Source organism: Triticum aestivum, chromosome 4D, assembly GCF_018294505.1.
Source record: "Triticum aestivum cultivar Chinese Spring chromosome 4D, IWGSC CS RefSeq v2.1, whole genome shotgun sequence".
Lineage (NCBI taxonomy): Eukaryota > Viridiplantae > Streptophyta > Magnoliopsida > Poales > Poaceae > Triticum > Triticum aestivum.
In genome coordinates this window covers 391385521-391400529 of record NC_057805.1, presented here as the reverse complement: position 1 = coordinate 391400529, position 15009 = coordinate 391385521, and the positions used below count along the sequence as shown (strand labels likewise).

At 48.1% G+C, this 15009-nt stretch overlaps 1 protein-coding gene across 1 annotated transcript; it reads right to left on the bottom strand.

Annotated features, from left to right (window-relative positions):
* Nucleotides 1-349: 349 nt before the first annotated feature.
* LOC123100100 (type IV inositol polyphosphate 5-phosphatase 9) lies at nt 350-3428 on the bottom strand. The gene is made up of 7 exons (XM_044522080.1): nt 3299-3428; nt 3009-3202; nt 2718-2825; nt 2289-2622; nt 1970-2172; nt 1060-1168; nt 350-944 (listed from the first exon to the last, which is right to left on the bottom strand). The coding sequence occupies exons 1-7, from the start codon at nt 3323-3325 to the stop codon at nt 522-524; spliced, it is 1398 nt and encodes a 465-aa protein (XP_044378015.1). The 5' UTR covers nt 3326-3428; the 3' UTR covers nt 350-521.
* Between the last annotated feature and the right edge of the window lie 11581 nt (nt 3429-15009).

Genomic DNA, 15009 nt, shown 5'->3' with positions numbered 1-15009 from the left:
TGAAACAGCGGACCGCGCGTTCGGTAGCTTTCTGAGAAAAATTAAAAAATGGTAGTTTTTTAAAACCAAAGCCTGTAAATTAGTAGTTTTATGCTATTTACTCTGGAAAAACACATGTACGCTACCCCTAGGTGTACTGCAGAAAGGTACCACTCATTCGTACATCAACTGATATATGAAGGTTGCTCATGGCGACAAAGTCCCATATTTCCTCGCAGGATTTAGCAGCGACAACTCGTCGCTAGTCCGGCCAAACAAGTTTCGGGTCGGGACAACTCTCACTGCATCAACAAGAGTGCGATCTACTGTACTACTGTACTGTAATTTACAGGAAGTCAGGGACAGGGTGTGGGGAAAAATTGCGTCCGTATCCTAGCTTGTGCTGTAGACATGTATGGACACTCTGATCAGAAGAAACAGAACAGATGGAGGATGGATCTTTACTACTGTACGTACTATCGACGAAAATGATTTTATGTACTCTCTTTTGTTTGTGCACAGCCATTGCATGTCTCAAAGGCTCAAACATCCTCGGCGTATCTGGCGCTGGCGGCCGTGTGGTCGTCCTCCCGGAGCAGGAACAGGCCGTCGGCCGGGCCCTTGGCCCGGTCGTCGAACCGCTCGGACAGGAAGAAGCTCCGGAGGGAGTTGAGGTTCCACGGCGCGTCCACCTCGACGGCGAAGGCGGCGCGCACGGGGCGGTGGTCCGACAGCCGCGACTCGCACCGGTCGTACCGGGTCTGCCTCAGGCCCGCGCCGCGCCACAGCACGCGGTCGCACCACGCCGGCGCGCGCCGCTTCAGCTTGTCGCCCTTACTCCCCAGCTGCGCGCAGCCGTAGTAGGCGTCCGAGTTCCGGTGGTACTTGTACGTCGGCGAGAACGTGATCGCCCCCTCGTTCCACCCGTTGAACGTCCCTCCTTCCGACGACACCTCGCCCCGCAGCTGCAAAAGAACAACCAAATCACCCATAAGTTTTTACTAAAAGTTTGAAATTTGAATTTGAATTTCCTCGTGTTTTGTAATAAGTTGGATAGTTGTGTGCTGGTTGAATTTGTACCTGGTCGTTGTCCAGGAGCGTCTTCCAGTCGTGCCGCTCCACCAGCAGCCTCGTCTTGGCCTCGGGCAGGGAGATCCGATAGTTGAGGTCGCCAAGCAGGATCACCCGGCTGCGCAAGAGTACAAACAGTAAGAAACTATACTGGCACACCGGGCCGGTCAAGGTCTACCGCATCAGCATGCATGCATGATCACCACTTGGTCCCGAGCCGTCTTTGTCAGGGGCGCCGGCCGGTGAAATTAAGCATTCTGATTGTGGAAACTTGCAGTTACCGTCGCTATTAAGAGGATATTTCATACTACCACTTCCCTGGATCACCGGTCTGGCATAGAAAATAAGATACGACGCATTCACTCTGGCTACTTGCTGGAGTAGTTAATATTATTAGTCGTGCGTGCCTACGTGCATGCAGTGACATGATCAATACGTGTGTACAGCGGTAAACTGGCTGGCTGGCAAGTAACCCGATGCTGAACGGCAAATACCTGCCCTTGATTTACCGGTGCCGTGGACGGTGCAACCACCGGATAAGACAACGACCGCGGTGGTGAGCTCGATCAAATCGTGGCTGTAACCGGCAAGGACGGCGGCCGTTGATATTTCCCTCGCTTAATACTCGGCCGGTCAACGGCGACAAAACCGGCAGTACGATGTGATGCATTCTATAGTACGTTCTACTAGTGTACTGCTGATTTTTTTTGCAGGCTGATGCCCTCTCCAGCCTTACCAAATGTTGGCAAGGGTGGGCTTGCCAATTTTTTGGCCAACTGTTTGGCAAATATACTTATGTGAGAGGAATGGGTGTACGCCCATTACCCATAGGCAGCCCATTCTTTGGCATGGGCAGCAAACCAAACGGACTTGATCGACTTGCGGCACGCACGAAAATAATGCTGGGCGATGTACTTACTCGTGATCTAGAATCTTGTGGGGCGTGGCGAGTGACGGGGAGGAGGAGGAGCAGTGGCGCCGCGGGAAGCTCGTCCGCCGGAGGATCTCCGCGGCGTCGGCGTTGCGGTGCGCCTCGTCGCCCTCCCTGCCGCCGGACGCGAGGTGGCAGCACACGAAGCAGAAGCTCGTGTCACGCAGCCAAAACCTCACGGACACGGCGCCCTGCACAGAGTTGAATCTCATGTTAGTTGCCGCCGATGTATCCTCGTATTCGTATACTCCCCAAGCGCGCGCATGTCTGTCTGTATGCACGTAGGGTAGGGCATGCACGCACGCACCTTGTTGCCGAGGCAGCCCATGACGCCGCAGCCGACGCAGGAGACGCTGGGGCGGCGGACGAAGCGGCGGAGGTCGCCGCGGACCCAGACGGTGAGCAGGATGCCCACCATCTGCTTGCTCACCACGCACCGGAAGTCACGCGACTGCAGGCCGCCGGCGCCGTCCCTCACCGGGTGCACCTTCTGCTTCTCCCCTCCCCCGGTGGCGCCCGGCGACGGCGACGGCGACGACCGGTTCAGCGCGGCCCGCACCAGCTCGTTCCACCGCATGCCGATGCGGTTCTTGTCCGCGCCCAGCACGTTCCGCGCTCTCAGCGGCACCACCTCCTGAAATCTGCGCATGCCATCTTGTTACTAACCATGCATCCACAAGCCTATGCCGCATGAGCGTCGAGGTCACTGCTCGCTTGGTAATTTCTACGTACGTACCCGAGGACGTAGATGTCGTAGGTGCCGTTCCTGGTGTCGAGCCAGTCGGACAGGTCGAGGTCGTCCGGTGGCGCCACGCCGCCGACGTTCCACGTGCTCGCGAACAGCCTGGTGGATCGATCCATGAACGCTCAGTGGCCGGCCAACAATAAGAAAAACCAGCATGCACTCCCCGCCACGACGCAAGTTGGGGTGATGATGATCTACTACTAGCTAGAGCCTAAGCATGGCGGTTGGTGGTCGCTGATTGAGCTAGCAGACAGACATGTATGCATGCACGCACGCACATACCTGTACTTGAGCGTCTTGTTCCGCTGCTGCGGCCGCGGGCGCTTCACGCAGCGCTGCGCGTCGGCGTCGGGGCTGCCGCACCCGTCGAACTCCTCCTCCGCGGCGCCGGCGGCCGCCGGGAAGTCGGCGACGAAGGCGTGGCTCCCGGAGGGCTTCCTGAAGAGCTTGTTGGCCACCAGCCTCGGCCACAGAACCTGTCCGCCACCATATGCACAGAGCAAAGTTAGCTACATGCTCCAAAGCTAGCTAGGGCCGGGATAAAGCGGATCGAGAGGGTACGTGATGCCTACCTCCGCCTGGCTCTGATTCTCCAGCATGGTGAGGTCGAGCGCGTGCACGCACCGTGGCCAGCAGGCTAGCTTAGCTATCGCTAGGTCCTCCTGGGCTGTGCTTGTGCTAAGTAAAGTGGAATGGAGGGGAGGGAAACGTTGGACGGGGTAGGCAAAGCGGGCTTAAATAGGCCGCGATCGGGACGCTACGCGACGGGGAGCCAATAGACAAATCGTGCCACTACGCTTGGGTGGATGTGACCGGATGTCGATCAGTGTACGCCTTGCACTGCATGGTGCCCGATGCGGTGACGGGAGACGGGAAGAAAGGGGGAGGATCGGTCGCGGTGACAGTGGGGATAAAAGCCGCCTTTTGAGCCTCGATCTCTAGGTGGTCAAAGAGGAGTGGGATCACGGTGAGGTGAAGATAAACTAGATTTTTCGGGGGACCAACGGGCCGGAGAGAAGCTGCTCATTCAGCCACAGTTGTGGTGGACTGGCGTACGCTGGCTGGCTCTGGTGCATGCTAGCAAAACTCCTATGTCCAGCTAAGGCACTGGTGTGCTGTTGCCGCGAAAGTGAGTCCATCCAACGCCTACTGACTAGTGACTGTCAGCTTCGTTTGGAGAGTTGCTCTTGATCGTTTTCAGTGTGCTTTTGTTTGGGGTTAGGAAAAGGGTTCCAGTCTGGTAGTGTTCTGGGAATTTTGTTAGAATACAATTTGTATTAGGATTAAGACTTCTACTCGGTTTGTAATAAGGCTAGGTCAGATGTGGCTTGGCTCTTATATATACTTCTTGTACCGGCACAATATTGTATCAACAATTATTCAATACAATTCTACATGGTATCAGACTTTCGATCCTAGGGTATGGCTAACCCGCCAGCCCCGCTACCGCTGCCGCCGCCCGGCTACCTCGAGCGGCGCACTGCTTCTCCTCGCCCGCCTGCGCCGACGCCGCCGCCGTCACCTCCACCAACAGCACCTCCTCAACCATCCGGCTGGCGTCCAAGTCCCAACTACCGGGGCAAAAACCCTAAGTCGCCGCAGTTCTGCATGGCGCCCGCTCCTGCCCCACCCCCGGCTTCACCAACGGCACCACCACCGCCCTCGGCTTCAACATCGCCCGAATGGCGCCCATCTCCTGATCCATGGACAGGGCTAGTCCCGGCGTGGCCTATGCCCTGGTCTGCCCCTACGTCATATGGTGCCCCGCCTGCCTGTACCGGTGGCTAGCAGCCCGGTGCTCGCCCTCACACCGGCGCGCCCATCCTCGCGCCCCAACAGCCGACGGCCGCGTACCACGCTGCTCCGTCCTACGCGCCACCGATCTACAACACCAGTCCTTATGCATCCTATGACGCTCCATCGCCCCCCTACATGCAGCAGTACAATGATGGTGCCTCTCTCTTTACGTCGATGCCGGCCCTACTGCCGACGCCACCACACCCGCAAGCTCCCATGACTACACCGGCCTCTACTTCGACTCCGAGCTGGGACCAAGCTGTTTTTCTACCAGCCATGAATAACTTTGATGCACAAGGGAACTCAGGTATGGATTGGATTTTCGATTCTGGTGCTTCTCACCATATGTCCCATCGAGTAATTTGCTTTCTTCTTGCAAACCTTCGTCTTTTCCCTCTATTACTCTCGGTGATGGATCTTCTATTCCTATTTACTGTGTCGCAGGCTCAAATCCAATCCCCAACTAAGCCTTTGCTTCTTCGTGATGTTCTTGTAGCTCCTGCTCTTATTAAAAATCTGATTTCTGTTCGCCAAATCACCACTGATAATCATGTTTCTGTTGAGTTTGACCCCTTTGGTTTGTCCGTGAAGGACTACCCGACCAAGGCCGAGATCGCTCGATTCAATAGCTCTGGTGATTTATATTCTCTCCATGGTGTTCCGGTCGCTGCTCCTCCAACATCTATGGTGGCCTCTGTTGATCTGTGGCACCAACGTCTCGGTCATCCCAATAAAAATGTGTTATCCACACTTCTTAGTGGATTTTCAATATCTTGTAATAGAGACTCTCATAATTCTTCTATGTGTCAGTCATGTCAATTAGGAAAACATGTTCGCCTTCCCTTTAGTTCCTCTCAATCCTCTAGTACTTTTCCTTTTGAATTACTTCATTGTGATCTCTGGACATCACCAATAGAAAGTGTATCTGGTTTTAAGTATTATCTCGTGATTCTTGATGATTTTACTCATTATGTTTGGACTTTTCCTTTACGCAACAAATCCGACGTTCATAATATATTTCATAACTTTCAGCTCTATGTCTCGGTCCACTTTTTCCTCCCTATAAGATTCATCCAATGTGATAATGGTCGTGAATTTGACAACTTCAAAAATCAAAATTTCTTTCTACAATATGGAATTCTCTTGCGTTTCTCTTGTCCTTATACCTCCCCTTAAAACGGCAAAGCCGAGCGTTCTCTGCGTACTCTTAATGACATCATTCGCACTCCCCTTGTTCAATCTTCTATGCCTTCAAAGTTCTGGGATGAGGCCCTCCACACGGCCACATATTTACTCAATATTCGTCCATCCAAAGTTAACCCACAAACTACTCCTTACTTCTCTTTATTTCTCTCTCATCCAAATTACTCCGACGTTCGCGTCTTCGGTTGTCTTTGTTTCCCAAACTCCTACTCCACTTCTCCTAACAAACTTTCCCCGCGCTCTACCCCGTGTGTCCATCTAGGTTTTTCTGACGAGCACAAGGGGTATCGTTGTCTAGATCTTGTTAGTGGTCGTGTTCATGTGTCTTGTCATGTAACATTCGCTGAAAACATTTTCCCTTTCCCGAGCGTCAACAATTAGATCCCAACTCACCCACGCTGTCCACTAGTCCCTCTCGTCGCAATCATCTTCCCTTCTTTCACCCGCCGACCTATCTAGCGAAACCAGCCGAATCCTCTGCCGCGATAGCAGATCCTGCCACGACCACTTCTATCGTCACCTCTGTTCCGGCAGAGGCAAAACCATTACACTCTGTCGCGGCAGACCTCCTGCCGCCGCAGTCTTCACCGCCATCTCCCGCGCCCGCTTCCTCCGCTGCGCCGGACGCGTCCACCACATCTTCCCCCACCCCTCCTGCTCATGCTATTCCCGTTTCAGCTCCTACTAACGATCATACCATGCACACACGTGCCAAGTCCGGGTTTCGTTTACCTGCAAAAGATCGTCTCAATCTTCATGCAACTCTATGTCCTTCCTCTCTACCCAAATCTTACAAATCAGCTCTCCTAGATCCTAATTGGGCAACAACTACGACAGATGAATATGATGCCCTTCTGCAGAATAACACATGGCAGTTAGTTCCTCGCCCTTCCAATACAAATATCGTTTCGGGCAAATGGGTTTTTCACCATAAATTTAATTCAGATGGGAGTCTTGCACGTTATAAGGCTCGATGGGTATGCCTGTTGGGGAACGTAGTAATTTCAAAAAATTTCCTACGCACACACAAGATCATGGTGATGCATAGCAACGAGAGGGGAGAGTGTTGTCCACGTACCCTCGTAGACCGACAGCGGAAGCGTTATCACAACGCGGTTGATGTAGTCGTACGTCTTCACGATCCGACCGATCAAGTACCGAACGTATGGCATCTCCGAGTTCTACACACATTCAGCTCGATGACGTCCCTCGAACTCCGATCCAGCCGAGTGTTGAGGGAGAGTTTCGTCAGCACGATGGCGTGGTGACGATGATGATGTTCTACCGACGCAGGGCTTCGCCTAAGCTCAGCAACGGTATTATCGAGGTGTAATATGGTGGAGGGGGGCACCGCACACGGCTAAGAGATCTCAAGGATCAATTGTTGTGTCTCTGGGTGCCCCGCTGCTCCCGTATATAAAGGAGCAAGGGAGGAGGAGGCCGGCCCTAGGAGGGGGCGCACCAAGTGTGGAGTCCTACTAGGACTCCCTAGTCCTAGTAGGATTCCACCTCCCATATGGAATAGGAAAAGAGGAAGGGAAAAAGAGAAGGAAGGAAGGGGGCGCCCCCCTTCCCTAGTCCAATTCGGACCAGACCAAGGGGAGGGGTGCGGCCACCCTTGAGGCCCTTTTCCTTCTTTCCCGTATGGCCCAATAAGGCCCAATACGTATTCCCGTAACTCTCCGGTACTCCCAAAAATACCCGAATCACTCGGAACCTTTCCGAAGTCCGAATATAGTCGTCCAATACATCGATCTTTACGTCTCGGCCATTTCGAGACTCCTGTCATGTCCCCGATCTCATCCGGGACTCCGAACTCCTTCGGTACATCAAAACTCAATAAAACTGTCATCGTAACGTTAAGCGTGCGGACCCTACGGGTTCGAGAACTATGTAGACATGAACGAGACACGTCTCCGGTCAATAACCAATAGCGGGACCTGGATGCCCATATTGGCTCCCACATATTCTACGAAGATCTTTATCGGTCAGACCGCATAACAACATACGTTGTTCCCTTTGTCACCGGTATGTTACTTGCCCGAGATTTGATCGTCGGTATCTCGATACCTAGTTCAATCTCGTTACCGGCAAGTCTCTTTACTCGTTCCGTAACACATCATCCCGCAACTAACTCATTAGTCACAATGCTTGCAAGGCTTATAGTGATGTGCATTACCGAGTGGGCCCAGAGATACCTCTCCGACAATCGGAGTGACAAATCCTAATCTCGAAATACGCCAACCCAACAAGTACCTTTGGAGACACCTGTAGAGCACCTTTATAATCACCCATTTACGTTGTGACGGTTGGTAGCACACAAAGTGTTCCTCCGGTAAACGGGAGTTGCATAATCTCATAGTCATAGGAACATGTATAAGTCATGAAGAAAGCAATAGCAACATACTAAACGATCGAGTGCTAAGCTAACGGAATGGGTCAAGTCAATCACGTCATTCTCCTAATGAGGTGATCTCGTTAATCAAATGACAACTTATGTCTATGGCTAGGAAACATAACCATCTTTGATTAACGAGCTAGTCAAGTAGAGGCATACTAGTGACACTCTGTTTGTCTATGTATTCACACATGTATTATGTTTCCGGTTAATACAATTCTAGCATGAATAATAAACATTTATCATGATATAAGGAAATATATAATACTTTATTATTGCCTCTAGGGCATATTTCCTTCAGTCGCCCACTTGCACTACAGTCAATAATCTAGTTCACATCGCCATGTGATTTAACATCAATAATTCACATCACCATGTGATTAACACCCATAGTTCACATCTCTATGTGACCAACACTCAAAGGGTTTACTAGAGTCAATAATCTAGTTCACATCGCTATGTGATTAACACCCAAAGAGTACTAAGGTGTGATCATGTTTTGATTGTGAGATAATTTTAGCAATGGGTCTGTCACATTTAGATCCGTAAGTATTTTGCAAATTTCTATGTCTACAATGCTCTGCACGGAGCTACTCTAGATAATTGCTCCCACTTTCAATATGTATCTAGACCGAGACTTAGAGTCATCTAGATTTAGTGTCAAAACTTGCATCGACGTAACCCTTTACGACGAACCTTTTTTCACTTCCATAATCGAGAAACATTTCCTTATTCCACTAAGGATAATTTTGACCGCTGTCCAGTGATCTACTCCTAGATCACTATTGTACTCCCTTGCCAAAATCAGTGTAGGGTATACAATAGATCTGGTACACAGCATAGCATACTTTATAGAACCTATGGCCAGGGCATAGGGAATGACTTTCATTCTCTTTTTATCTTCTGCCGTTGTCGGGCTTTGAGTCTTTACTCAATTTCACACCTTGTAACACAGGCAAGAACTCTTTCTTTGACTGTTCTATTTTGAACTACTTCAAAATCTTGTTAAGGTATGTACTCATTGAAAAACTTATCAAGCGTCTTCATCTATCTCTATAGATCTTGATGCTCAATATGTAAGCAGCTTCACCGAGGTCTATCTTTGAAAAACTTCTTTCAAACACCCCTTTATGCTTTGCAGAATAATTCTACATTATTTCCGATCAACAATATGTCATTCACATATACTTATTAGAAATGCTGTAGTGCTCCCACTCACTTTCTTGTAAATACAGGCTTCACAGCAAGTCTGTATAACACTATATTCTTTGATCAACTTATCAAAGTGTATATTCCAACTCCGAGATGCTTGCACCAGTCCATAGATGGATCCCTGGAGCTTGCATATTTTGTTAGCACTTTTAGGATTGACAAAACTTCCTGGTTGCATCATATACAACTCTTCTTTAATAAATCCATTAAGGAATGCAGTTTTGTTTATTCATTTGCCATATTTCATAAAATGCGGCAGTTGCTAACATGATTCGGACAGACTTAAGCATCGCTACGGGTGAGAAGGTCTCATCGTAGTCAATCCCTTGAACTTGTCGAAAACCTTTCGCAACAAGTCGAGCTTTATAGACAGTAACATTACCATCAGCGTCAGTCTTCTTCTTGAAGATCCATTTATTTTGAATGGCTTGCCGATCATTGGGCAAGTCAACCAAAGTCCATACTTTGTTCTCATACATGGATCCCATCTCAGATTTCATGGCCTCAAGCCATTTTGCGGAATCTGGGCTCACCATCGCTTCTTCATAGTTCGTAGGTTCGTCATGGTCTAGTAACATAACTTCCAGAACAGGATTACCGTACCACTCTGGTGCGGATCTTACTCTGGTTGATCTACGAGGTTTAGTAACAACTTGATCTGAAGTTTCATGATCATCATCATTAACTTCCTCACTCATTGGTATAGACGTCACAGGAACCGTTTCTTGTGATGAACTACTTTCCAATAAGGGAGCAGGTACAGTTACCTCATCAAGTTCTACTTTCCTCCCACTCACTTCTTTCGAGAGAAACTCCTTCTCTAGAAAGGATCCATTTTTAGCAACGAATGTCTTGCCTTCGGATCTGTGATAGAAGGTGTACCCAACTGTCTCCTTTGGGTATCCTATGAAGACACATTTCTCCGATTTGGGTTTGAGCTTATCAGGATGAAACTTTTTCACATAAGCATCGCAACCCCAAACTTTAAGAAACGACAACTTTGGTTTCTTGCTAAACCTCAGTTCATAAGGCGTCATCTCAACGGATTTTGATGGTGCCCTATTTAACGTGAATGCGGCTGTCTCTAATGCATAACCCCAAAACGATAGTGGTAGATCGGTAAGATACATCATATATCGCACCATATCTAATAAAGTACGATTACGACGTTCGGACACACCATTACACCGTGGTGTTCCAGGTGGCGTGAGTAGTGAAACTATTTCACATTGTTTTAACTGAAGGCCAAACTCGTAACTCAAATACTCTTCTCTACGATCAGATCGTAGAAACTTTATTTTTCTTGTTACGATGATTTTCCACTTCACTCTGAAATTATATGAACTTTTCAAATGTTTCAGACTTATGTTTCATTAAGTAGATATACCCATATCTGCTCAAATCATCTGTGAATGTGAGAAAATAACGATATCCGCCACGAGCCTCAATATTCATTGGACCACATACATCTGTATGTATGACTTCCAATAAATCTGTTGCTCTCTCCATAGTTCCGGAGAACGGCGTTTTAGTCATCTTGCCCATGAGGCACGGTTCGCAAGCATCAAGTGATTCATAATCAAGTGATTCCAAAATCCCATCAGTATGGAGTTTCTTCATGCGCTTTACACCAATATGACCTAAACGGCAGTGCCACAAATAAGTTGCACTATCATTATTAACTTTGCATCTTTTGGCTTCATTATTATGAATATGTGTATTACTACGATCGAGATCCAACAAACTATTTTATTGGGTGTATGACCATAGAAGGTTTTTATTCATGTAAACAGAACAACAATTGTTCTCTAACTTAAATGAATAACCGTATTGCAATAAACATGATCAAATCATATTCATGCTCAACGCAAACACCAAATAACACTTATTTAGTTTCAACACTAATCCCGAAAGTATAGGGAGTGTGCGATGATGATCATATCAATCTTGGAACTACTTCCAACACACATCGTCACCTCGCCTTTTACTAGTCTCTGTTTATTCTGCAACTCCCGTTTTCGAGTTACTACTCTTTAGCAACTGAACCAGTATCAAATACTGAGGGGTTGCTATAAACACTAGTAAAGTACACATCAATAACATGTATATCCAATATACCTTTGTTCACTTTGCCATCCTTCTTATCCACCAAATACTTGGATCAGTTCCGCTTCCAGTGACCAGTCCCTTTGCAGTAGAAGCACTTAGTCTCAGGCTTAGGTACAGACTTGGGCTTCTTCACTTGAGTAGCAACTTGCTTGCCGTTCTTTTTGAAGTTCCCCTTCTTCCCTTTGCCCTTTTCTTGAAACTAGTGGTCTCGTTAACCATCAACACTTGATGTTTTTCTTGATTTCTACCTTCGTCGATTTCAGCATCACGAAGAGCTCGGGAATTACTTTCGTCATCCCTTGCATACTATAGTTCATCACGAAGTTCTACTAACTTGGTGATGGTGACTAGAGAATTCTGTCAATCACTATTTTATCTGGAAGATAAACTCCCACTTGATTCAAGCGATTGTAGTACCCAGACAATCTGAGCACATGCTCACTTGTTGAGCGATTCTCCTCCATCTTTTAGCTATAGAACTTGTTGGAGACTTCATATATCTCAACTCGGGTATTTGCTTGAAATATTAACTTCAACTCCTGGAACATCTCATATGGTCCATGACGTTCAAAACGTCTTTGAAGTCCCGATTCTTAGCCGTTAAGCATGGTGCACTAAACTATCAAGTAGTCATCATATTGAGCTAGCCAAACGTTCATAACGTCTGCATCTGCTCCTGCAATAGGTCTGTCACCTAGCGGTGCATTAAGGACATAATTCTTCTATGCAGCAATGAGGATAATCCTCAGATCACGGATCCAATCCGCATCTTTGCTACTAACATCTTTCAACATAATTTTCTCTAGGAACATATCAAAATAAACATAGGGAAGCAACAACGCGAGCTATTGATCTACAACATAATTTGCAAAATACTATCAGGACTAAGTTCATGATAAATTTAAGTTCAATTAATCATATTACTTAAGAACTCCCACTTAGATAGACATCCCTCTAATCCTCTAAGTGATCACGTGATCCATATCAACTAAACCATGTCCGATCATCACGTGAGATGGAGTAGTTTCAATGGTGAACATCACTATGTTGATCATATCTACTATATGATTCACGCTCGACCTTTCGGTCTCCGTGTTCCGAGGCCATATCTGTTATATGCTAGGCTCGTCAAGTTTAACCTGAGTATTCCGCGTGTGCAACTGTTTTGCACCCGTTGTATTTGAACGTAGAGCCTATCACACCCGATCATCACGTGGTGTCTCGGTACGAAGAACTTTCGCAACGGTGCATACTCAGGGAGAACACTTATACTTTGATAATTTAGTGAAGGATCATCTTATAATGCTACCGTCAAACAAAGCAAGATAAGATGCATAAAGGATTAACATCACATGCAATCAATATAAGTGATATGATATGGCCATCATCATCTTGTGCTTGTGGTCTCCATCTCCGAAGCACCGTGCTTGTGATCTCCATCTCCGAAGCACCGTCATGATCACCATCGTCACCGGCGCGACACCTTGATCTCCATCGTAGCATCGTTGTCGTCTCGCCAACTTATTGCTTTTACGACTATCGCTACCGCTTAGTGATAAAGTAAAACTATTACATGGCGATTGCATCTCATACAATAAAGCGACAACCATATGGCTCCTGCCAGTTGCCGATAACTCGGTTACAAAACATGATCATCTCATACAACACATTATATCACATCATGTCTTGACCATATCACATCACAACATGCCCTGCAAAAACAAGTTAGACGTCCTCTACTTTGTTGTTGCATATTTTACGTGGCTGCTACGGGATTAGCAAGAACCGTTCTTACCTACGCATCAAAACCACAACGATAGTTTGTCAAGTTGGTGCTGTTTTAACCTTCGCAAGGACCGGGCGTAGCCACACTCGGTTCAACTAAAGTGAGAGAGACAGACACCCGCCGATCACCTTTAAGCAACGAGTGCTCGCAATGGTGAAACCAGTCTCGCGTAAGCGTACGCGTAATGTCGGTCCGGGCCGCTTCATCTCACAATACCGCTGAACCAAAGTATGACATGCTGGTAAGCAGTATGACTTATATCGCCCACAACTCACTTGTGTTCTACTCGTGCATAGCATCAACGCATAAAACCAGGCTCGGATGCCACTGTTGGGGAACGTAGTAATTTCAAAAAATTTCCTACGCACACGCAAGATCATGGTGATGCATAGCAACGAGAGGGGAGAGTGTTGTCCACGTACCCTCGTAGACCGACAGCGGAAGCGTTATCACAACGCGGTTGATGTAGTCATACGTCTTCACGATCCGACCGATCAAGTACCGAACGTACGGCACCTCCGAGTTCTACACACGTTCAGCTCGATGACATCCCTCGAACTCCGATCCAGCCGAGTGTTGAGGGAGAGTTTCGTCAGCACGACGGCGTGGTGACGATGATGATGTTCCACCGACGCAGGGCTTCGCCTAAGCTCCGCAACGGTATTATCGAGGTGTAATATGATGGAGGGGGGCACCGCACACGGCTAAGAGATCTCAAGGATCAATTGTTGTGTCTCTGGGGTGCCCCCTGCTCCCGTATATAAAGGAGCAAGGGAGGAGGAGGCCGGCCCTAGGAGGGGGCGCACCAAGTGTGGAGTCCTACTAGGACTCCCTAGTCCTAGTAGGATTCCACCTCCCATATGGAATAGGAAAAGAGGAAGGGAAAAAGAGAAGGAAGGAAGGGGGCGCCCCCCTTCCCTAGTCCAATTCGGACCAGACCAAGGGGAGGGGTGCGGCCACCCTTGAGGCCCTTTTCCTTCTTTCCCGTATGGCCCAATAAGGCCCAATACGTATTCCCGTAACTCTCCGGTACTCCCAAAAATACCCGAATCACTCGGAACCTTTCCGAAGTCCGAATATAGTCGTCCAATATATCGATCTTTACGTCTCGGCCATTTCGAGACTCCTCGTCATGTCCCCGATCTCATCCGGGACTCCGAACTCCTTCGGTACATCAAAACTCAATAAAACTGTCATCGTAACGTTAAGCGTGCGGACCCTACGGGTTCGAGAACTATGTAGACATGACCGAGACACGTCTCCGGTCAATAACCAATAGCGGGACCTGGATGCCCATATTGGCTCCCACATATTCTACGAAGATCTTTATCGGTCAGATCACATAACAACATACGTTGTTCCCTTTGTCACCGGTATGTTACTTGCCCGAGATTTGATCGTCGGTATCTCGATACCTAGTTCAATCTCGTTACCGGCAAGTCTCTTTACTCGTTCCGTAACACATCATCCCGCAACTAACTCATTAGTCACAATGCTTGCAAGGCTTATAGTGATGTGCATTACCGAGTGGGCCCAGAGATACCTCTCCGACAATCGGAGTGACAAATCCTAATCTCGAAATACGCCAACCCAACAAGTACCTTTGGAGACACCTGTAGAGCACCTTTATAATCACCCATTTACGTTGTGACGTTTGGTAGCACACAAAGTGTTCCTCCGGTAAACGGGAGTTGCATAATCTCATAGTCATAGGAACATGTATAAGTCATGAAGAAAGCAATAGCAACATACTAAACGATCGAGTGCTAAGCTAACGG